This window comes from Osmerus eperlanus, chromosome 15, assembly GCF_963692335.1.
Source record: "Osmerus eperlanus chromosome 15, fOsmEpe2.1, whole genome shotgun sequence".
Lineage (NCBI taxonomy): Eukaryota > Metazoa > Chordata > Actinopteri > Osmeriformes > Osmeridae > Osmerus > Osmerus eperlanus.
In genome coordinates, this window is record NC_085032.1 from 3,129,228 (window position 1) to 3,153,941 (window position 24,714).

Genomic DNA, 24,714 nt, shown 5'->3' on the forward strand with positions numbered 1-24,714 from the left:
GAAGACACGGCGACACTGTGTTGCAGAAGGATGATGGTGCAAGTTTTGTCCCATGGAGCATACAACGATTAATAAAAAAGAATCATGTAGACGCGTTTATTGAGTAATCGCATAACTAATTACACATGTAAACGGAGTAATCGTATTATTGGCATAAACCGACAATTGCTAGTAATTGGGTTTCTCATGGTCAAGTAAACGTACCAATCACCTATTTGAGAGACTGAGTGGTGCGTGTCTGTCGTTACGGTGATGGTGCAGCTATGATTGCTAACGCGCTGAGGGCAGAGAATAAGAGAAATGTAGCTAGAATCCACACCTCAAACATGATAACCTAGACGCAAAACTGTACGTCCAATCCAAAATCTAAGGATATTTTCCGAGACCCAAGACTCTGCCGAAACCAGAGATATTCTTTATATGTCTGTGCAGTCAGAAATACGACTCTACCTGCAGTTTCGAAAACGTGTTCCTTTTGCTTTCCTGGTGCGTGTTTGTTTGGGTGCCACGGTGATGGCGCAGCTGTGATGGCTAACGAGCTGGGCAGAGAGAATAACTAATGTAGCTAGAATCCACACCTCAAACAAGTTAACCTAGACGCAAAACTATACGTCCAATCCAAAAAATAAGGATATTTTCCGAGACCCAAGACTCTGCCTAAACCAGAGATATTCTTTATATGTCTGTGCAGTCAGAAATACGACTCTACCTGCAGTTTCGAAAACGTGTTCCTTTTGCTTTCCTGGTGCGTGTTTGTTTGGGTGCCACGGTGATGGCGCAGCTGTGATGGCTAACGAGCTGGGCAGAGAGAATAACTAATGTAGCTAGAATACACACCTCAAACAAGTTGACCTAGACGCAAAACTATACGTCCAATCCAAAAAATAAGGATATTTTCCGAGACCCAAGACTCTGCCGAAACCAGAGATGTCCTTTATATTTCTGTGCGGTCAGAAATACGACTCTACCGGCAGTTTCAAAATCTTGTTCTTTTTGCTTTCTCTGACGATTTTGTCACCAGATTTGCATTGGTCTCTATGGGGCGAGAGTTGGACTTTGTCTCGCTTTCGTGGGGCTCTGAACAAATGTGTACGTCTGTTGGATTCAACAGACAACTGTCTACAACCAGCACAAAATTAGCTATCTATTGATCCAAAAACGAAGCATGAAGAGCGAAAATTGTGGCAATGCTGGCAAACTAGAAATATTTTTTCAACGAAATCCGAAGCTGCCCTCCACTCTAAGCGTTTCAGTCTGCACTCTAGGGTTTCACGTAAACACCCATGTAAATCTCAGAAACGGCTTGAAAAAGTCATGAAACATAATCAGTGATATTGAAAAAAGTTTAATAGATATCAAAAAGCTGAATTATTTAAAAATAGTTTAGGGTTTTGTCAACATTTTAAAGTTTACATGGTGGCTCTAGCTGAAAGATTGAGGAAGAAGAAGGATTTGGAAGTTGAAGAAGTTTAAAGAAGTTTGAGAGGATTTGAAAGAAAACTCCATTGGAAACCCATGTTAAAAATATTATGAATATTGATTTATATTAATTCAAGCATAAGAGGTACAAAGCTGAAAAGTCATAGCACCCATGGCCTGAAACTGCTGAATTTTTTGATAGCTGAACGGTTTTAATAGCTGAAGATTTGAAGGCGCTGAAAGGTGCCACGGAAGAAATAGAAGATAAACTAGAAAAGGCATTTCCTGCTGAAAATGCGTTGGAATGCTGAAATCTGAAATTGTTTTTTTTAAATGGCTGAAAATACAGAAATGAGAAAATACCCGCAAGCTGAAAGCTGAAATTGATTTTAAAAATGTGTGATTCACACAAAAGAGGGAGTGTGGAAGCTGAACTGCATCATCTAACAAAGCTAAGAGCTTAAATAGCCTTGCGGGTATTTTGGGTCATTATTTGACTTGCTATTTTTACTTTGTCTAGGTCAGAGTTGGCGAACTCTGATAGCGTACAAGAACTCTGGTCGCGTGAAGTATTTAAACAAATATGTAAAACAATCTGTATTCTTGATCTGAGGCAAAGGATCTGTTAACAGAGAATACGGCCCATACTCTTGACCTGGGGAAAGGATCTGTTAACAGAGTGTATGGTTTTATATATACAGACCAGGGGTGAACCAAATGTATATGTTACTTTTAAGATGCATGTTTAAAGTTGGTTTCTCTCTTGAACAGAGATCTTATTGGGATTTGTATTTTTGTTTGAGTTGTTTATCACTTGTATTATTGTTTTTATTGATTTTATGTAAAGCACCTTGAGCTGCAATTCTTGTATTAAATGTGCTATATAAATAAAGTCTAACTTACTTACAATGCGGGAGCAGCTGAAAGCTGAACTGTTAAACAGAAGAAGTAGGCTAGCTAGTCATAACAAGAATATTATAGTTTTAACAGCTGAAATTATAGTTGGGGTAGTAATAGCTGTAGCCTATCATTGAGTGTGTTTACTCGGCTTTCTTAGTAGAATTCAATGTGTTGATGGAATGAAACATACAGCAGTAGGGCCGATACAGGAAGACACGGCGACACTGTGTTGCAGAAGGATGATGGTGAAAGTTTTGTCCGTGGAGCATACAACGATTAATAAAAAAGAATCATGTAGACGCGTTTATTGAGTAATCGCATAACTAATTACACATGTAAACGGAGTAATCGTATTATTGGCATAAACCGACAATTGCTAGTAATCGGGTTTCTCATGGTCAAGTAAACGTACCAATCACCTGTGTGATAGACTGAGTGGTGCGTGTCTGTCGTTACGGTGATGGTGCAGCTATGATTGCTAACGCGCTGAGGGCAGAGAATAAGAGAAATGTAGCTAGAATCCACACCTCAAACAAGATAACCTAGACGCAAAACTGTACGTCCAATCCAAAATCTAAGGATATTTTCCGAGACCCAAGACTCTGCCGAAACCAGAGATATTCTTTATATGTCTGTGCAGTCAGAAATACGACTCTACCTGCAGTTTCAAAAACGTGTTCCTTCTGCTTTCCTGGTGCGTGTTTGTTTGGTTGCCACGGCGATGGAGCAGCTGTGATTGCTAACGAGCTGGGCAGAGAGAATAACTAATGTAGCTAGAATCCACACCTCAAACAAGTTAACCTAGACGCAAAACTATACGTCCAATCCAAAATATAAGGATATTTTCCGAGACCCAAGACTCTGCCGAAACCAGAGATGTCCTTTATATGTCTGTGCGGTCAGAAATACGACTCTACCGGCAGCTTCAAAATCTTGTTTCTTTCGCTTTCTCTGACGAATTTTACCCACCTCTCCATTGAAGTTAGTGAGAGAATTTGAAAGGCTTCTCTCGCTTCAAGGCTCATAGCTGAACATCTGTAAATGTGAGCTCTTTAGTAGTTACATTGGCTGAAAGAGGACAATTTTCCCTACATTTTAAGGTATAACTTGTTTCTGTAAGTTAAACTATATGAACGTTAGAGGAATTTGTTTGACAATTTAGTTGAATTTCATAAAAATCAAGAAGGAGCAAACATTTTAATGTATTTCAAACTGTCATAATTCAAAATTGGCTGAATATTTGAAAAAGCTGAATCATTTGGGAATAGCTGAATGTCTTGTGAACATTTTAAAGGTTGAATGGTGTCTCTAGCTGAAAGTATGCTGAAGTAGTTACGTTTGAAAGAGGAGGAAGCTTTTTAATGATTTGAAAGGATTTACCATTACTTTTAATGGGAGAATAATTTGCACAAAAACCTTAATGTCTTAAAAAGTATAAAAGTGAGAAATACCAAAAGTCATAGCCAACATCTCCTGAAGGAGCTGAACGTTTTGATACAAAAACTGTAGGAATCGGTGAAAGTATGCAGAACTAGTTAAAGGCCAAAAAACGGCGGAAGAACTAATAAGTTGACATAATAAAGAGAAACAGGAAAACAATAGTGAGAATGCTTAACAGCATTCTCACAATAATAATAAAGAGAAACAGGAAAACAATAGTGAGAATGCTTAACAGCATTCTCACAATAAATAAATATATATGTGAGAGAACAAAGGTTGTGCCCTTGCCGAAGGCAAAGCACACCCAATTAGTGAGGAGTTATACTGGTTTTCATAAGTTATATGATAAGTCTAATTTTATATTTGACACATACGGTACAGGCATACATTTCTCTGAGGCACTAGTGATATTCTAACAAACATTGTAATCTGGAAGATGTGGTTTTACTCTTATCGCAACATGAATGCAGGATGCAAATTGTTTTTGACAAGAGAACATCAATGTTTATATTCATATCCTAAAGAGAAGTCCTCCTCAGGCGGCTACTGTAACATAAAGGTAGGTCTTTGGAGTCTGAGACATATTGAACTGACACTTAAGAGCTCATAATAGTAAACTAATCCAATCATAAGCGTGTCAGCATCACTTTCTAATTATTAAAAATGTTAAACAAGTTATCATTATTTGTATTATACCATGTTTAAGTTTGAAATAAACAGAGAACATACATCCATCCTTTGGTAAGTAGTCACAATCTCAACCTGTAGCTAACGTATTTGGGGGGATATAATATTCATAAACTGGTTTCCACAAAGAACCCATTTGAGGCACAAGCTTCTGAAAAGTTATGACCATGTTAAGAGTAAAACAACCAAATTGTTCACTTTTTAGACATGTTACTTTTGTGATTAGTAATTAATTGGTTATTCTTTCTTAATTGGTCATAGTTCACAAGTAGTTCTCAAGAGGATATATTTATTTAGTAATAACCAAATACCTAACAAGGAACTACCTTTGTCATACTGCTTAGTTAATCTTGGTTCCATATTAGTTAATAGTATTAAATTCGGTGTTAATGTAGTACTACCTATTACTTCCTGCATAGCTACTTGTTAACAACGGACCATTATTCTAAAGTGTTACCAACATATCTATCATGCTACGGCAGTGAAAACTTTGATCTAGTCTGGTTGATGCGGTTAATACTGATTATAAACAGACTTTTGAAGTAGGTTTTAACTTAAGGCCTCTTGAGTCACTTACGGTGGATCTCCACGCTCCGAAGGAATTTACCGGAGCCTCTGAGTGATTGGTTTACATACTAGGTCTACTATGGTTAAAATCCATATTATAGTAATGATAAACGACTGATTAGTGAACACGCATACTTTAGGGTCGATGCTCTGATCAAGCAGACAATTTTTACCTACGCCAGAGTTTCATGTCATTAACTGTTTAGCGCTCAAGGTTAAAGGTAACGCACTTGTGCACATTTCTAAAATTGGAGTCAGATATTAACGAGTCAATTATCTCCCTGAACATTTAACCAGAATTGAATTGGGTTTCCCAAGCCGGGGACAAACACCAAGCGTCTCCGGCCTTACGATCCTCCAACCTACATCTTCACATCTTGAACAAAATTAATAAATTACTTCAAAATAACTTTGACACACACATTTATAAACTGATAGGCTAAATGCTGAGCTTTAGGATAAAAGGGAAAGATAACCATGACTAAAATGGGGATTCACTGAAATAAGTATTATTGCACAGATCCAGCACAAACTTTCAGATCAGAAGGTGACCCAAACTGTAGCACACTTTGCTTGGCAGAACAGCAGGTCAACAAGACCACGCAGAGCCAACATCTTGCCACACCTGAAGAGTGATTCAATCACATCAGACAAACCTAATCAGCCCTTGTGACACCCTCAGTATGCTGATTACCCACCAAACGCCGATGCAAAGGAACCATAGAATTGGGGGGGGGGGGGGGGGGGACCTCCCCAATCTACCTAATCAGCCCTCCTGCTAGCTTGCAAGCTTCAAAGGGCCTGCTTGAGACAACACGTCTCCAACAACCATTTGCTATCCGTTTTGGCAGCAGTTGAACAAAGAACATACCTTAATCAGAACTTTTGAGGAAAGTTCTTCAGACTTCACCTTTACCACAACAGTACAAGGTGGAGAATTATGAGAGGGATATTTGTGTCATGTTTGTTACTTTGTTTTAATGTTGTGTTCACTGAAATCCTGATTCTAGTAACTACTCCTTCTTACTGAAAGATAACCACGTCATTCTTGGCATCTACACAAAGCTATCATAATAAAACAATCATTCAACTATATTTTGTAACTGTACCAAGATGTCCAGAACAATATTTGAACAATCTTATGAACCAGCCAGAGACCAGATCACACCTTTGGTAGGTGTGAAGGTCCTCCCTAGAACTCTGAACTGTATAAAGCTCCAAGATGACCATCAATCTCGGACTCCAGCGAAACCGACCATGGCATGAACGCCATCAGGATTGGCGTTCCAAGGACGTCGCCAAGCTTCTCCTGAGATTCAACTTTATAGTGATCGCGACACTATCTGGACGTTTCAACAGAAGAACCAAAAACGCAATTCTAATTGCGACTTGACTGAAATCCTGTAGACTCAGTCACATGACCCAGCGCAGCCACGCTTTGACTTCAGATTCTTCAAATGGACCTTTGGCGCGAACTGCCCTCAACCTCATTGATCAACCCCTGATCAAACGTAACTATGGCTAATGCTCTTTCCTCCCTGACATGGCATTGGCGTGAGCTCTGTTTATGATTTGTAAGGATGTAATCATTGATAGTACAATTTCTGTCTTTCGTTAAGTTAAACCACTTCATTCTGTTCATTGACACCAATCTCTCATATCAAACCTATAATATAACTTGTTCATAAGATGTAAAGATATTTTGACGTGCGTGTTCACTGATGTTAAAACAAATTCATTCCTAAAGATGAGACTGATTATTACATATTAAATATAGGATTCCCTAATGTCCTAAACCAATATTAGGCTGGTGCCCCGAAACTTTATGATAAATTAAGTATTTCTATCTTTAAATGAGCAAACCCCGCTACAACAGTAATTTAAAATTGCTCAGCATGACTAAGAATATATAATTATTCTATTACGCGTATCTGACAGTGTATGGACAGCTGCCACAGATTTCCAGATTTCCAATGAACATAGTCTGCCTCCACAGATCCAGAGGGGGCTTGGACGTGTTTGATTTCAGCAGACTACATAGTCTAGACCTACCTACATAGCCTGCAGTCTACTACCTTCATTTCTACTATTATAGTCTACTACTATCCTTTCTACTACTTTCTACAAAGGATGGTACGCTGCTCTTATGTGTTCATTGCCATCCTTAAGAGTTGCTAAAGTGTTTTTCTATGTATTGGGGAGTCAGGTGGCTGAGTGGTTAGGGAATCGGGCTAGTAATCAGACAGTTGACGGTTCGATTCCCGGCCGTGCGAAATGACGTTGTATCCTTGGGCAAGGCACTTCACCCTACTTGCCTCGGGGGGGAATGTCCCTGTACTTAAAAGGCCGAATGTCCCTGTACGTAAAGGCCGATTTATACTTCTGCGTTTTTACGGAGACGGAGACAGGTAACGCCCTTGCCTGTCTTCAAAACTTGAGAGCCCTGAGTCTATGAGAAGATCCCTGTGCAGTTCGACCCTCTAATACACATTTGCTCGAACCATTTCACCGAGGACAGTTTTGAAAACCTGGGACAATGTAAAGCAGGATTTGCTATGAAGCTGTTGCTGAAAAGAGGACTGTTCCGACCTTATGTTCATCACAACCGCAAGCTGTAGTATGATGTTGTCGCTAACAGCTATTAGCAATGCTAACGTATCCTCCTGCCTATCTAGCATCGGTAGAATGTGTGATGATTTAGTTTAGTGGCAATGGGGCGTTATTTCATGTTCCTGACTGTGTTTCATTCAAATAAATTACATGTGTTGTCATGTAAATCTACAATTCAAGATGCATGTTTGTCCAGATCTACTTTTCAGCAAGATAGCAAGAGCTAACTGAAGCTGAGTTGAATCACGATAGTTTGTTTGCTAAGCTGTAGTGCTAACGTTACCCACCTAACTAAGTCAATCCTGTTTGCTTCGACAACAGAAGTGGAAACAACTAACGTAATCATTTCAAATGATATCTAGTCAATCTGTTGAAAACAGTGTTATGTAGACACAATAGATTTATTTGTACGTTTTTATTTCAAGTCTCCACCTTCTTGTTTCAGTGAGTGCTGTTGGTCGTGTTGCGTCTTTGCTCCGCAGCTTCACTCGTTGTAAACCAACCAATCAGCGCGCATCTCATCTATATATTCATGAGCATACCAGAGCCTGTTTCAGGATATTAGACATTCTCTGAGCATACCATAAAAGGAGAAAAACTAGCGTTTTTTCCCGGGACAAATTCACAGGAAGCATCAGGGGGCATAGAACAGCACAGAAAGTTGAGAAAATCTAACTTGCAACGCTCTGCTCAGCTCGTCTTCCCCTAAAATATCAAAAAATTAATGATCAAATATTTACTATTGTGTTAACATTTTAAATGCGTTAGAACATGTTTTTTCAGTGCTTCGAAACTATACGTCATTGGATAAATTTTGCGATTAGGTTCCGCGCACGGACGCTCACAGTGCGTGTCCACTACAGCGGAGCGGGCGGCGCGGTGCGTCGGCTTCCAATTCATTTTCAATGAAACCAGGCATTGACGCTTGCGTAGGGCATTGTGGGAAGGCGAGCGGAGCGGAGCGTTGCAAGTAAAGGCCGAAATATGATTCTGCGTCTCCGTTTACGGATGGGCGGGCGCACGGATATGGGCGCACGGATATGGACGGATAGACTTCGTTTATGGTTCTCCGTAGGCTGTGGGTGCTGAAAACAATTCACCGCCAGAAGAGTAGGTGGCGCAACGGTTTTTTGTAAGTCGTCGTCGAGTGTTTATTTACCTAGGTTATCGAGAAGTCGGAGCAAATTTACAAATTAGCCGTTTCATCAATAAAATACGCACATTTTCAGCAACTACACTGCCCATTTCTGGTCACATTTTAATTCAGATGCTGATTTACATGTACTGTTTAGCTGAAATATGAATTGTAAAAACTTACAACAATGGCGGTCAAAGGATTCTGTTCGTCCTGTTTATCACGGCAACCCCGCCCCTGACGCAAGCGGTTCTTAATACGGACCAATCACAGCCAAGGGGTATCCGTAAAATGACGGACGGATAGTCAGGAAAATCAGGAGGTGCACGTAGAGCTCTCCGAGGGGCTCGGAGAGGGCACGGAGAGGGAATTCCTCGTCGGAGAGGGCGTTCCCTGTGTCCGTCTCCGTAAAAACGGAGAAGTATAAATCGTTAATCCTTAATTCGGCCTGGATAGTTAGAAAATTCAGGAGGTGCACGTCGAGCTCTCCGGGGCTCTCCAAGGGCTCTCGGAGAGTGCGTTCCCCGTAGAGGAGGGCGTTCCCATGTGTCCATTTTTCGAAAAATGCAGAAGCATATATCGGCCTTAGATTCTCAACTTTATGTAAATGAGGAGTGTGAAAACGCTAGCGTTGGCCAATCGGATTGGTTTCTTGTAACGTAGCAACTGTTGGTCATGGTAAACATTTTTAGGTTTACAATTTCAAGATGGAGGAGAAACTTATCGTATGTGTCTGCACACCCAGTTCTGTTCGGAACAAAGTTACGTAATGTGACAAGCCTGAATTTAAAGATTACATTAAACTAATAATGCATGGTGCCGGGTTGCCCTGTGTGTTTTTATACTTTTAAATCCAGGTGCACGTACACGACTGTTCTGTGCCACTGCTAGCTTGCTAGCCCAGCCTACAAACGACTGGTTGAGTGACCGGTGGCGTAACATGTATTCTACTGTAATCTTGCACTCGTAAATATTCAGTAATTTTACACAAATGTTGTGTAAAAGTGGTATTTTGATCGATATTGTGAGTACATGAACCCAAGTCTGCACGCTTGGCCATGACTACAACAGTGACCTTAGTCGCCAAAGCCATTCGAGCTCAGTCACATCGCGGATTTTGCAAGTGTAGTCGAAAGACAAACTGCTGAAACCTATTTCTTGGTATTTGCTTGGCGAAATTGCTAGACAATTTTCATCATACATTTCATACAATTATACACCACATTCCTTGTTTCAGTTTAACCTAATTCCCACATTTCCTTCGTGTTTCGTTTGTTCATGCATTCATACAGTAGGCTAGGCTAGTGTCGTATGGGTGAACTAGCCAGTGAACTAGCAAAATAAATGGAAAATGTATATGATGTTGGCCGAAAATGAGCTTCCCCTATTTGAAAGACCAGCAGCCGCCACTGTGTCTTAAATAATATAATCTACAATTTCTGTAGAACATTTCTTTAATTCAGCAATGGTTACACAAGCAGGAATCAGATCTCCCACTGCCATACGGCTGCTCGAAATAATCTTAGCCGACTAAGAGCATATCGACCAAACAATCGACCAGTCAACTGAGTGGGGACAGCCCTAACACACACACACGCACACAAGCAAGAACACACACAAGCAATGACATGCAACTCACACACACTCATCTGAGTCTTGAGAAAAGGGTCCTGATGTATTATTACATATGGAACCATTAGGCGTTGGAATAATTACATTTAGTCATTTAGCAGACGCTCTTATCCAGAGCGACTTACAGTAAGTACAGGGACATTCCCCCCGAGGCATGTAGGGTGAAGTGCCTTGCCCAAGGACACAACGTCATTTGACACGGCTGGGAATCGAACTGGAAACCTTCAGATCACTAGCCCGATTCCTTAACCACTCAGCCACCTGACTCCCATTTGGGGAGTTAGGTGGCCCTAATTACATTTGGAATCTAACTACATTTACAGGTACATTACAGGACAGGTAAGTCTCTGTCTCTGTTCTGACGTCTGTCACACACACACAAACTGATATAGCTGCTCTGAATACTTAACAAGACAACGCACATCAAAGCAAGTCTGCAGTCCACAGGAAATCCTTCCTGACTACACCACCCAACAGGAATTTCAAAACCTCTTCAGATGATCTCCTGCTCATCCTGCACTCCCCCTTTTCCTCGTTTTGTTTTTTTAATCTCTTCCACTTTTTCTCCTCTCTTGCTTCCTATGACCCTCTCTCTCTATTCACTCTCGTTCTCCCCCCCCCCCCGCCCCCTCTCACTTCTCTACCTACAAGGACATCAACATTCTTTCGGGGCAATCAGAATGTTTCTCACAGAGAGAGCAGTACCTCTGCAGTCTGTCTCTAGATTTAATTTTTCCTAACCAGATTAGAGTTGTCTTGAATTAAGCCCTATAACAAAACAATCAGCTTTTCAGCACTTGTTCAGGCCCTTCTGCCCAAGTCTAGTCAGACAGAACAGAGTTTGAACAGAAATTCTGTGAGCGAGTCAATGCAATCAGGCTGCTGCAGAAGGTTTATTTGTGTCTAGGTCAGTGTGAGCAGGATCACACCCAGAGATCCCAGCAGAGGAAGCATGTCTCTCCTCTCCAAACATCCAGCCTCTAAGATGTCTCAACAGCCAACATCATCAAACTTTCCTGTGTGTTAGGGTCTGTGTCAGACTCTAACATGTAACACCACAAAGTGAGCAGTACTTATAAAGTGTTACCTGACACACGCCTAGCCTCCTTAAGGAGTTTATGTACTATCAGGGCTGACGTGCTTATGGTACCATATGAATATGCAGATCAATCCGTCACAATACAGTAAAGGTTGGGATTGTAGTTAGGGTCATTATTACTGTAATAACAGATGTTATTAGTTGAGATAATCAACAAAGAATGAACAATTAACAAGGTCAATTGGAGAAAATCAAGCGGAGCTGGTTCATGCAGGGGACGCGAGACATAGCGCCTCACTAGCAGCGCATCACAACAGCGTGTCATATCACGCAGTAGGGGCACACCTTCTTAGCAGGGCGGGCTATTTCAGGATATCGCTGCACTCTTCATTGCTTAGTGCGACACAGGATGCTCTGTTTAATCTGCTGCGTCCGCCTCCCCGGCCTCCACCCTTGGTTCTGTGTTACTTTCGTAGGGGGAATGCGTCGCTGCTCTCTGCTCGGAGGTCGAGACAGTGTCTCCGTTGGGTGCTGCAGGGAGCCGATGCAAGCAGAACCATAATGCCAAATCAAGTGTTACAATCATGTGTTGTACTGTGTGAAATAAAGTATCAAGTAAATACTATACTGAGTCCTCCTGCCTGAACCACAGTTTGGAAATGAGCTGTTGCTTGAATCTCGCGGCATGATTGAATGAATCACAGCAGTGTTGAAACAGACCATCCATCATACCAGTCCTCAGGAGAACTTTGACGAAGTGATGCAACATCAAGTTCCAACCCACACACCTGCAGAAACAATTCTAAGGAGAACAGCGTTGTTCAATGTTCTTGCCTGCACATTTATTTCTTTTAGCAATTTTTACAATGATAAAGAGTTCTCACAGTTAAAAACCCAGCTGCTAGAGTAGTCAGTCCTGCATGTGGGATTGTCATCGGTGGTCAGGAGCATAAGCAGCTTTGTCTCTCTCGAGTCTTTTTATTGCCTAACATCTCTGACCTACCCAGAGGGTCAATCATAACATCAATAAATACTTTGTCCTCTCAGCACTCAATAGCACATCACAGATTAATTGCTCTGTTTTTTGCATTGTTTATTGATGCACCACATCAAAAACGTGTTGTCAATTACCTTCCGATTACAAAAGTATTGAGTTATCGTCATCATAGTGAAGGCAGCCAGTTAAAGATCCTGTAAAGTAAATTCCATGTTTTGCTTCTAAGTACATTATATACGTGTGAAATGAGTTCCTGAAAGCATGTGCAAAGCGCTAAAACTTTGTCGCACTGAAATGTGGAGTTAGACCGAAGAACAGTTTCTCTTCCGTTTTCAGATCAGGTTTTAATGGGCGGAGCCAAAAAACTACCTATCTAGGTCATTTCGACCTATCTATGTCAGATCACTGAATTGATCCTCCTGCTGTACTGTTATTGTAGCTTACATCAGCTAAACTCCAACAAACGCCTCTGCACTGACCATTTCACGGCGGACAGTTTTAACATGGACCAGAGACAGACGGGGTTCACCAACACACGGCTTGTCTTGCAGCGCGGAACCGTACCGAGCATCGCCCCCTCGGCCGTTCATCCTCCGGTCGCACCTGGACCATCCACCACCGCCAGTAGTTCATCACTCAGTTCTGTGTGCTTGTTATAATTATACTAGATAACTTTTCCAGAGGTATCTCTGCTATGAGTTAGTGCAAACCGCTAACTTGATATTAGGCTACTCTGTGTAGAATGATGGTATTTTGGTGAAATGGTAGCTAATGTGCTAGAAGTAGTTGGAGAGCTCATTGTCTGCTGTCTCTGGTGTCAATTTTTACTCCTGTGTTACAGCTCAGGGGAACATTTCATTTATATGCGTCTGTATGTTTCACTCATTGAACAAATACATTTGTTCGACTTGTTTTGTTCGACTTGACGTAGCGTCCATTATCTGGGTCGTAGGTGGGCCGAGCTTCAACTCCTTCAGGCGACACTCCCCCCCAGTCTCAAACAGAGAAGACTGCTGATTTTCTCACGATTTCCAAACCTAATTTAACATACTTGTCTGTGTTTTTTTTCATTAGAATTTGGATGGGTAGTTAATAACACATTATTCTGTGGTGTGGTGAACTTGAAACTTGTTTTTAATTCCACTTTACAGGATCTTTAAACTAAATATATGAACCTAAAGTTATACCCAAGATCTGTTTGTATGTCTCTGGTTAAGAAATATAAATTTGACATCTAAGTAACTTACTACTACATACACTCCTGTAACCTAAAGCCTTCTCAAAATGCTTAACGTGTAACCTGACTAGTTATGTGTAGCCTGACTTATGTGTAGCCTACTAGTTATTTGTACCCTGACTAGTTATTTGTAGCCTGACTAGTTATGTGTAGTCTGGCTAATGTGTAGCTTGACTAGTTATGTGTATCCTGACTCCACACAGCTGCATTGTGGGAGCCTTGCAGGCCTGTAGCTGGCTGAGGGGGCCCAGCCAGTGTTGAGTCAGATTGACCTTGGACCTGGACATTGTGTCCTTGTCCAGAACAGTCTAATAAGACAACATCTGCAGTCAGGAGGTAAATGTCGTATAATGACCAAGAGAGAGGAATTGTGTGACAGTCAGAGAGCTGTTTGTCTAATATTGACAGCAAAACAACCTTTCTCAGTATTGTTTTGTTTGACAGAATACCTACTGGACACAGGATTCCACAACAACATGACTCATTCATTCATCTATAATCTAGGGGCGTGACCATGCCCCTAGTGTTTTAGTACCAGGCAAATACCCACAGTAGAGTAGTGTGAGTATTGGCAATGGGCATATCTCAGTGGTAGAGTATTTGACTGCAGATTGAAAGGTCACAGGTTAAAATCCCCCCAGTACAACTCTTTGGATAAAAGCATCTGCTAAATTAATCCATTGCGCTCCATGATTCCAGTAGGTTTGGCTACAGCGTATGGGAGGTTTGTCTGCCTACTAGTTTCTCCAGTGAGTTAGGAAGGGCAGCTTTGCTATTCCTGGAGAGAGAATGCCAGCGACAGCAAGTGACAAATGATCTGAATTCCTCAAATTCTATATTCAAGAACCTGCAGACTCCAGGACAGCACTTTGCAATCGCCATGGAAACATGGTCCCTGGTTAAAAGAGGTTGACCACACGTTAACACCACCAAGCACTATATTAAACATTTTATGTGTGCTTGATTGAGTTGGCCTGGGGGACCTAGACCAATGGAATCATCCGAAAATAGAAGGAAAATTAGAGTCTGTCCATCCAAATAATTGTAATTTAATTGTTAAGTAATTTCTGAGAAAGTGGATCTATATGGAGAATTGTATCTGAGAGTAACAAGCAACAGCCACATTCCTCTGATAAACAAGAGAAAAGTTATCTCTCTGTCCCCTCTCTGAGACTCCCAGACACAACAGCAGAACCTGCCGGAGCAAGATGGCTCGGACTACCATCCCCAATCAAGTCACCCAGACACTGGGAGCAGCCCTTGGGCTGGCGGTAGAGCTAACCTGGCTGACATCAGCTAAAGCAGGGGCTCAGATATTTACACTGACTCATGGTTAATCTATCATGCAGTTGTAAATGACTGTCCCTCCTGTCTCTCTCTCTCTCTGTCAATGTGGTGTGTACAGGTGTGTAAGAAACAAAGAGCATCAGCTTTACTTTGCACACCTGCACCAATACATCTCTCCTTCTCCTCCTCTCTCCCACTCTGCATATCCTACAGGCCGTTTGATATGGCCCCCTATTGCCACATATAGCAGCTTCTTACTAAAGGTATACTGCTTCTGTAACAACTCAAACACGGACAACGTATGAACATGGCGGACGTTTTCACTTTTCACACAAAGCACATTCAGGAATAAATAAAGCTCTTTTCAAATATTTGAAACCTTGAACAAACATGTCATTCTGACTGCGTGGCGTTGTCATTCTGTCACAAGCATATATTTATTTAGGAATTGAATTGTTAGGCCCACTACTCTTCTTCTAAAATGATGCGATTCTTTTTATAATTAGAAACTTACGTTTTCTGACCAGAAGTTGACTTCACTTTTGGTGAGATATTTTTTGCCTCCTTTATGTAGGCTTCAAAATCAGCTTTTGAGACAGGAGTAAATATACATTCTATAATATAAACTTCTAAACTCTGGTTTCTGGCCGTCAGACGTCTTGAGACGGAATCTTACCTTTCTTCTCTGCGGGCACGCAGCAAACCCGGCAGAGCAGAGCAGCGAACACCATCCCCAACTCCAGGCGCATTCTTCCACTTTAGTTTTTCACTCCGATTGTCTGCTATATTCTCGATCACACGCACTTCTAAAATTTTTGAGGAATCAATCCCCGGCCGCTTTGGGGTCCGGTGCGTAGGTGTTTGTACCAATAGCAGCCGGAACTGTCTTCTATCGGGACCCTGGTAGTTTATCCCCTGTCTAGAGTCGGTCGCACTGCCTACTCCTCTGCTCTCAGCTCCGTCTACTCGTCAGCACACTGTCAATAGGAGCGCTGCGAGGTTCTGACGTAGGAGGAAGATGAGCAGGTAAATATGTAGGCCTTGGCAACTCGAGGGCGTGTGCCTGTCATTCACAAGAAAACATGTTTACGATGTTTCTCTTTTCTTTGACACATATTGCTGAATGAGTGACTGAATTGGAGTGGTCTGGTTTGCAAACATTCATCTTTTCATGGCTTTCTGGTTGAGACAGAGGTTTTATTAACCAGATTCTGAAGAGAGAAATGGCCTGGAGACAAGTCTTTACAGTCACGGTCTGGGCTGATTTGTGTTGTGCAGTACTGCTGGTATTAACAAAGCCCTGGGTCCAACACACGCACACTCACGCACACACACTGTGGTATGAGATAAAGAGATACTGTATGTGTCCATGGTTTTTATTTACATTTCCAGTCACTAAAACTTGACAATATGTAGTGGACCCATTTGACAATAGAGCTTCACCTGGACACAGTCAATAACAGCCTATCAAACTGCAATGATGACATCATCTCTTACCAAGACTTCATTACATCATCACATACAGACTCTGGACAGCAGTTATGAACACGGAATTAATACCAGATCCAAGAATGTGCTTAGCAGCTCATGTCTCACACCTTGCAGTGTTCCATGGTTACTGGTTGTCAGTCTTCCAGCTTCACTCCACTTTCTTTATTCACTTAGCGCTACTCTTATGAATATATCTATTATTTATGGTTAATAATATATGAACACATTTATTATTTAAACATTTTAGGTGTGTTATATATGTTTTAAAGGCTTTCTGTGTTAGACCATTTTGCTGACCAGGTATTTCTGAAAGCCTAATAGCTAGTCTGTTAACTTGTCTGTTACCTGGTCTCAGGGGCAAAAATTGCATATATACTTTTGGGGGGACAATTACATTTTTTTAAGAGCAATTTTTGAGGGGGGACACAAAACATAGTGCTGTAACACATTACTTACGTTGTAATGTATATTGGGGAGGACAAATCGTATTTTGCCTAGGATTGGGGGGGTCGTGTCCCCTCCATCCCCCCCAGAATTTCCACCCATGCCTGGTCTGTTACCTGGTCCATGAGGTCTGAGAACAGTGTGCTCTCAATGGGATGGGATGAAAGTTAAAAGGGGCCTGTTAAAGGAATTTAGTTAAAGGAATGCTGTTGCTAGGCAGAACTGAAACTAATTGCTCAAGTGGACTGTAAACGTATATGTGTGTTTATTGAATGTGTATGTGTATGTGGTGAGTGAGTGAGGGACTGACTGAGAGTGTACAGTTTATTTGACATATTATTAATTTCGGAAAGTATTTTATCCAAAGCAACAAAAAAATTGTGCATATAGAAAGTATATTAGAAGATCAAGGGTTGGAAGGGCATAGTTCTCCAGCAACTTTGTAAGTTGTCTATGTTGTCCAGCTAGCAAGGATAGGAAAATTAGCTAGTTAGCAATTACCTTTTTTGCTGCACAAAATAAATAAAGACTGCATCAATAAACCTTGTGGACACCTGAGGGGCAGTGGCGAAAATCTGCTATCAATTTTGGGGGGGCCAATTATATGACATTTTCGCAAGAGCAATTCCTGAGGGGGACACCAAAATTACTGCTGTAACACATAGCCTACATTGTAATATGTTAAATGTATATTATTAATACTATTTACATTTCCCTATGTTTACAGTGATTTATTGGGGGGGACAAATCATATTTTTCCCAGGATGGTGGGGTCGTGTCCCCCCTGTCCCCCCCGGGATTTCCGCCTATGCTGAGGGGTGTTCCATCAACTTAGATTAAGGAAAAGACAGACTTATTTCGACAAGTCTCGCTTACTTCAGCGAGAGTTCTGTTCCATTAAGGTGGCTTATTCTAGTTCTACATTGTAATTTTAGTTCTAGCTACGTAACCAAGGTAACTTATACATCTGAACAAGCCTGCTCCGTGTCTATGGAATTCCATGTTAGTCAAAATTAAATAAATAAATAGATAGGTCAAAAAATAGATACATACATAAACAAATAAATAAATATGGCTATGAAATAAACCCTGAAATTAAAAAAAGATGGCAATAAATATAGAAATATATTATCATATAATTATATAGCTGAATCCATTTACCTACATCAATAAATACATTTACTTAAAAACAACTGGTACCGTGGGCACACCAGACAATACCCGAATGTAGGCTAATCACGTATTTGGGGTTGTCTCAAGGCAATAGCCATATTTACCACGATACCACAGCCCCTTATAAAACTACATCTTACAAATTAATACTTAGATCATCGCTGTTAAACCAGACAATATGACCAAAATACGCGTAACCCTTTGATACACAGCAGCAAAAGGAAGAATCTATTTATCCCCATGGTGGCTTTCTACACTTGCCGTCTTGCACACGAACACGGTGCTCGATAAGTCTCAAACTATTTAAGACTTTGTGATCAATGTCTGTGTTCTGTAGAGCACTTATCCGCCCAAGTACCTCTACAAAATCTTCTATGTGTGCCAAAATGGTATCCCCTGACAAACCATGCTGGGCTGCGTTTCCCGATAATGATGGCTCGTAGCAATGATCGAGCAAAAAACGAAACCATCGATATTTCTTATGTGCGTTTCCCAAACATGCTCGTAAGGAGTAGGCTAATCTATGCGCTTTCAAGAGCTACGAATTTTCAAGAGACACTTTAGCTACGATGCCTTTGGGAACGGCTCGTAAAACTAAGATTCGTCGTACGATGGATTCTACGATCAATTTAGGCTTACGATGCTTTCGGGAAACGCAGCCCAGGGGTCTCATTTATAAAACTGTGCGTAGGATTCTTACTGAAAGTGTACGTACGCCCAAAAGCCTAAAATGGCGTACGCACACAAAAATTCAGATTTATAAAACCGTGCGTACGCACACCTGTACGCAATGTTCCCTTTATAAATCACAGATTACCCACAAGTGTGCGTACGTGAATCAGCATTGTACCCCGCCCTGAACACGTCCATTTGTAATCATAAATAGTCAATGCAAAGCACCTCATGAATGCTAATCTAGTATCTCATCATGACCCTGGCATGTGATTGTTCTTTACAGTGAATCATAGCGCATGACAACTTCTCAGACACTGTTAGCCTATTGGTGGAGCCCGAAAACTCTGAAAGTGTGGTGGCCGGTAGATCACCAATTAAAAAAAACTGTGCGAGTGGCGTCAACTGTGCCAGTGATACCGCGAGTCGAGATACAATTTGAAAACAAAAGTGTTTTGTTATGAACAGTAATCTTTTAAGTCTGGACTGATAACGATGACGTGGAGTGTAGCGATTGCGCGGGAGCTCAACGACTGTATTTCCAGTTTTTGACATATGATGATATATGCACAGTATTAAATTAATATATTTAGTTATACACTGTATTCTGCAGTTATTTAAAGGTAGGATATGTGATATATTGCTACATTTTTTAGACTACTTAACGATCCGAGTTCAAAGCTCAAAAATCGGATTTTTGAGCTTTGAACTCGGATCGTTAGGCATACATAAAAAATGTAGCAATATATCACATATCCTAAGATTACAGATCCGAGTTCAAAGCTCAAAAATCCGATTTTTGAGCTTTGAACTCGGATCGTTAAGGACCGGATGAAACAGACCGTTTTTCAATTGGTAAAACCTTGTCTAGTGAAGGTGATGTCTTTATCATTTCTGGCTCCAAATTGTCGACAGGGGAAGCAGAAACACGCATCTATCTTGGTTGAGTACTCAAACCAAGTTCGAGAGCAATACCAACTTGGGTTGAATGCCCGAGGACCTTGGCTGAAAATGTGCATGGGGTACGTTTGCAGAACCGGCTGCATTGGAGTGCTGTAATTCAAACCTTGCTCGCCTTCACCAAAGGCAGCGGTAACGTTGGTACCGAGAGACAGGGAAGTGCCAGACCCAAAAGTCTGATGATGTCCATATGCAAAGGGATATATTCTCCACAGTCTAATGAATCTTCTTCTTATCTCCTGGTGTTGACTCTCATTCAAGAGTTGAGAGGCCCATTGTATGCTCTCCTTGTCCCATAGTGTGGCCATCTCGCCTCCACCATCCGGTACCTCTCACCGGCCTTGACTGCAGCAAATCATATCACCCCGTTCACCCCTGCCAGTTAGGCTGACTTATGGCATTCCTCTTCTCACTAAAGGACACATTCTCCTGAGCAAGGCCCACTTCGCACTTTCACAGACACAGTCACATCTTGGTGCATAATCATACATTTGGAATATAAGTTCATCATTATAGGGAGTCAGGTGGCTGAGCGGTGAGGGAATTGGGCTAGTACTCCGAAGGTTGCCAGTTCAATTCCCGGTCATGCCAACTGACGTTGTGTCCTTGGGCAAGGCACTTCACCCTACTTGCCTCAGGGGAATGTCCATGTACTTACTGTAAGTCGCTCTGGATAAGAGCGTCTGCTAAATGTAAATTATTATTACTTATTATATCTGAAGCATTGATTATATTTGGAATATATGTTCAGCATTGTAATTACACATCTTGTATATCTGAGGTGTTGATGTATTTTACTCAACAGAGACATAGAACATATGAAATAGCAGCATTGAATTAGCAGTATAGATTTAATTCCTCCACTCTCGTCGTCGTCGTCATCTGCCGCTTATCCGGGGGTCGGGTCGCGGGGGCAGCAACCTAAGCAGGGAGGCCCAGACTTCCCTCTCCCCGGCCACTTCCAACAGCTCTTCCTGGGGGACCCCGAGCCATTCCCAGGCCAGCCTCCAGCATGTCCTGGGTCTTCTCCGGGGCCACTTCCCAGTGGGACGTGCCCAGAACACCTCACCAGGGAGGCGTCCAGGAGGCATCCTGATCAGATGCCCGAGCCACCTCAACTGGCTCCTCTCGACGCAGAGGAGCAGCGGTTCTACTCTGAGCCCCTCCCGGATGACCGCTTCTCACCCTATCTCTAAGGGAGAGCCCAGAAACCCTGCGGAGAAAACTCATTTTGGCCGCTTGTATTCGCGATCTCGTTCTTTCGGTCACTACCTACAGTTCGTGACCATAGGTGAGGGCAGGAACGTAGATCGACTGGTAAATAGAGAGCTTCGCCTTTCGACTCAGCTCTTTCTTCACCACGACGGACCGATGCATAGCCTGCATCACTGTGGACGCCACACCCCGTACTCCCGGAGCACCCCCCACATGAGCCCCCGAGGGACACGGTCGTACGCCTTTTCCAGATCCACAAAACATGTGTAGACTGGTTGGGCGAACTCCCATGCACCCTCCAGGACCCTGCCGAGGGTGTAGAGCTGGTCCACAGTCCCACGGCCAGGACGAAAACCACATTGCTCCTCCTGAATCCGAGGTTCGACAATCCGACGGACCCTCCTCTCCAGGACCCCTGAATAGACTTTCCCAGGGAGGCTGAGGAGTGTGATCCCCCTAAAGTTGGAGCACACCCTCCGATCCCCCTTTTTAAAGAGGGGAACCACCACCCCGGTCTGCCAGTCCAGAGGCACTATCCCTGATGTCCACGCGACGTTGCAGGGTCGTGTCACCCATGACAGCCCTATAACCAGAGCCTTAAGGAACTCCGGGCGGACCTCATCCACCCCAGGGGCCCTGCCACCGCGGAGCTTTTTAACCACCTCTGCAACCTCAGCCCCAGAGATAGAAGGCCCCCCCCGATGTCCCGAGACTCTGTCTCCACGTCGGAAAGCGTGTTGGTGGAATTAAGGAGGTCTTCAAAGTATTCCTTCCACCGATCCAGGACGTCCCCCATCAAGGTCAGCAGCGCACCATCCCCACCATAATACAGCGTTGACAGTGCACTGCTTCCCCCTCCTGAGTCGCCGGATGGTGGTCCAGAACCTTTTCGAAGCCATTTGGAAGTCATTCTCCATGGCCTCGCCGAACTCCTCCCACGCCCAGGTTTTTGCCTCCGCGACCGCCAAAGCCGCATTCCGCTTGGCCTGCCGGTACACATCAGCTGCCTCTGGAGTCCTACCAGCCAATAAAGTCCGATAGGCGTCCTTCTTCAGCTTGACGGCATCCCTCACCTCCGGCGTCCACCACCGGGTTCGAGGGTTCCTGCCGCAACTTGCACCGATCGCCTTGCGGCCGCAGCTCCGGTCAGCCGCCTCAACAATGGAGGCCCGGAACATGGCCCATTCGGACTCAATGTCACCGGCACCCCTAAGACATGAATGTCTTAGGGGTGCACCCGAATGTCCAAGACATTCGGCCTCAGGCCCCGACGACACGACCACAAAGTCGATCATCGAACTGAGACTTCTGGTGTCCTGGTGCCAAGTGCACATATGGACACCCTTATGCTTGAACATGGTGTTCGTTATGGACAAGCCGTGTCTAGCACAGAAGTCCAACAACAAAACACTGCTCAGGTTCAGATTTGGAGGGCAGTTCTTCCCAATCACGCCCCTCCAGGTCTCACTGTCATTGCCCACATGAGCATTGAAGTCCCCCAGGAGGACGAGGGCATCTCCGGGAGGAGCGCCTTCCAGCACCCCCCCCACCCCGGCCGGGCCCCATGGGAAAAGGCCCCGCCACCAGGCGCTCGCCATCGAGCCTCACCCCCGGGCCTGGCTCCAGGGGGGGGCCCCGGTGACCCGCGTCCGGGCAAGGGCAACTGAGAACCATTGTTGTTAGGTAGGTTTTTAAGGTACGCTTTGTCTGCACCTTCACCTTCTTCCACACTAACCAAGCTAAAATACTACTGTACTGTTAACGTTTTACTAGTCTGTGTATCTTCTATGAAAACAAATAAATATTCAAACTGAAACAGAAATTGCAGTGTTTAATATTAAAGGGGTCATTGACTGTTTTTTGGGGGTATTTCACACTGTTCCTTAAGCTCTCCGAATAGGCTATGTAACATTGGTTGGGCTGAAAATGGCCCGGGTGCTGTTCTATGCACCCATATGCACCCTGTGAAATAGCCCTGGGAAAAAAGAGAGTTTTTTTTAAACGCCAATGCTACACTTTATTGGCGTTTAAAGGATTAATTGACTGCAAAACTGAATTTACCTTGTCACAGTTGAATAACGACAGTTCAGTGGGTAAAATGGACATACAGTGAACCTCAAAGTCCATTGACACCTTCATCCTATGCAAATCTCACAATTAAAAAATGTAGCTGTAAAACGGTATGTTTTGAAAATCCGTACAAAACCTTCCACAGAAAACCGATATATACATAACTTTGAGAACATGTGAGTGGCAAGAGTTTCAAGGTTGATTTCACTTTTATCGGTAAACGTGGAGGCGGAGCTCTAACCTAAGTTGCCCATTATCAACCAGCCAATCACTGGGGAATCATAAATGCATATTAGCCTACTGAAAGCCCTAACGGACTTTTCCATACCTTCAACATATAACATTTTTGGATGAAGTCAAAAGGAGCTGGGGGGGGGAGAGGCATGGCAGAAAAAGTCAGAAGGCGCTGGGGGGGCGTGGCAGAAATCTGCACCCCCCTAGATCCGGCCCTGTTGGGTTGTCATTTCGGCAAATATAACAATATGAGTCCAACGTTATATTACATAAAGCTCCACCTGACTCCCGTCCTTCTGCCTCAGGCTGCAACACAGCAGAGAGAAGCCTCTGACTCGCTCCCTGACTCCCCTCCCTCTGCCTCAGGCTGCAACACAGCAGAGTGAAACCTCTGCCTCACTCCCTGACTCCCCTCCCTCTGCCTCAGGCTGCAACACAGCAGAGAGAAGCCTCTGCCTCTCTGCCTTGGGTTGGGGGTGGCAGCTCTGCCCTCTTTATGTTCCACATGCATGCCCACACACTCTTGTGTATATTAATGTTGATACTCTAATGCACACACACTCACTAAGTGCTTACAAACGTTCACATAGACACACCTATGCGTATACACACAAGCACACCCACAAATAACCCTCAATACGGAACACATACACCTGCCATAAATCTTTAACACTGTCAGTTGCCTTTAAACCTGGTCAATCAACTTGCTTTTACCTGCAAGCCAAACTTACACACACATACAGTCTGCACACACAATCACATTCACCCTCCATCTACTACCTCAGAAAGTCTTCCACCAATCATCTATAGAAAGCCTGACTGGGTTGAGTAGTGAAGCACTGAAGCAGCAGACAGAAAGTTGCCAGTACCCTCGGCTCCAGGTCCCTAGACCTTGTTACCAGGAAACCAGACAGACCACTGTCAGGTGCTGTCCTTCATATATGCAGAAGTGAGTCATTTGTGGAGGGGTCAGACCGCACAACCATTCACATTTAGTTCATATTTAACTGTGATTAATCTCACATCACTCGTTAACAAATACTTACAGTACCAGATATCTCCCCCTGATCTCAGATAGGCCCCTGCAAGACCAATTACCCTCCCCAGCAGACTCCCCTTGGCCTTCAACCCAGCCCTGCATCAACAAACTCCACATGAGAAACATTCACACGGAGAACAAATACAGATAGTCTGTAATTGGTTTGGGATTTCATTGTGATTCAAATTGTAAGATACACAGAGGTTATAGTGTGTTTTTTTGTTTTTTGTTTTGTTCTTCCTTTGTGGGGACTATTATTACAACCCATACTGAGGGATGGTTGTGTGCTGCCTTCTTGTGGAAACTGTATGTAAATCCTTCGCCAGTTATTGCATTTGTTAAGCAGCTATTACTAATCTCTACCACAACAGGAATCTAAATTGGCATACAGTGCAGTCAAACAGGCAATTTTCATGTATTCTTATCTCTATATTAAGAGAAGGTTTACTGCTATTATACCATAGGG

The 24,714-nt window shown here is 43.0% G+C and overlaps 1 protein-coding gene across 1 annotated transcript in view; it reads right to left on the reverse strand.

Annotated features, from left to right (window-relative positions):
- The window catches only part of LOC134035265 (melanoma receptor tyrosine-protein kinase-like), a 95,021-nt gene extending 79,087 nt beyond the window's left edge, over positions 1-15,934 (reverse strand). The window contains exon 1 of the mRNA XM_062480225.1: positions 15,627-15,934. Within this exon, the coding sequence (XP_062336209.1) occupies positions 15,627-15,699 (73 nt within the window). The 5' untranslated portion in view covers positions 15,700-15,934. The remainder of the gene's footprint in view (positions 1-15,626) is intronic.
- Between the last annotated feature and the right edge of the window lie 8,780 nt (positions 15,935-24,714).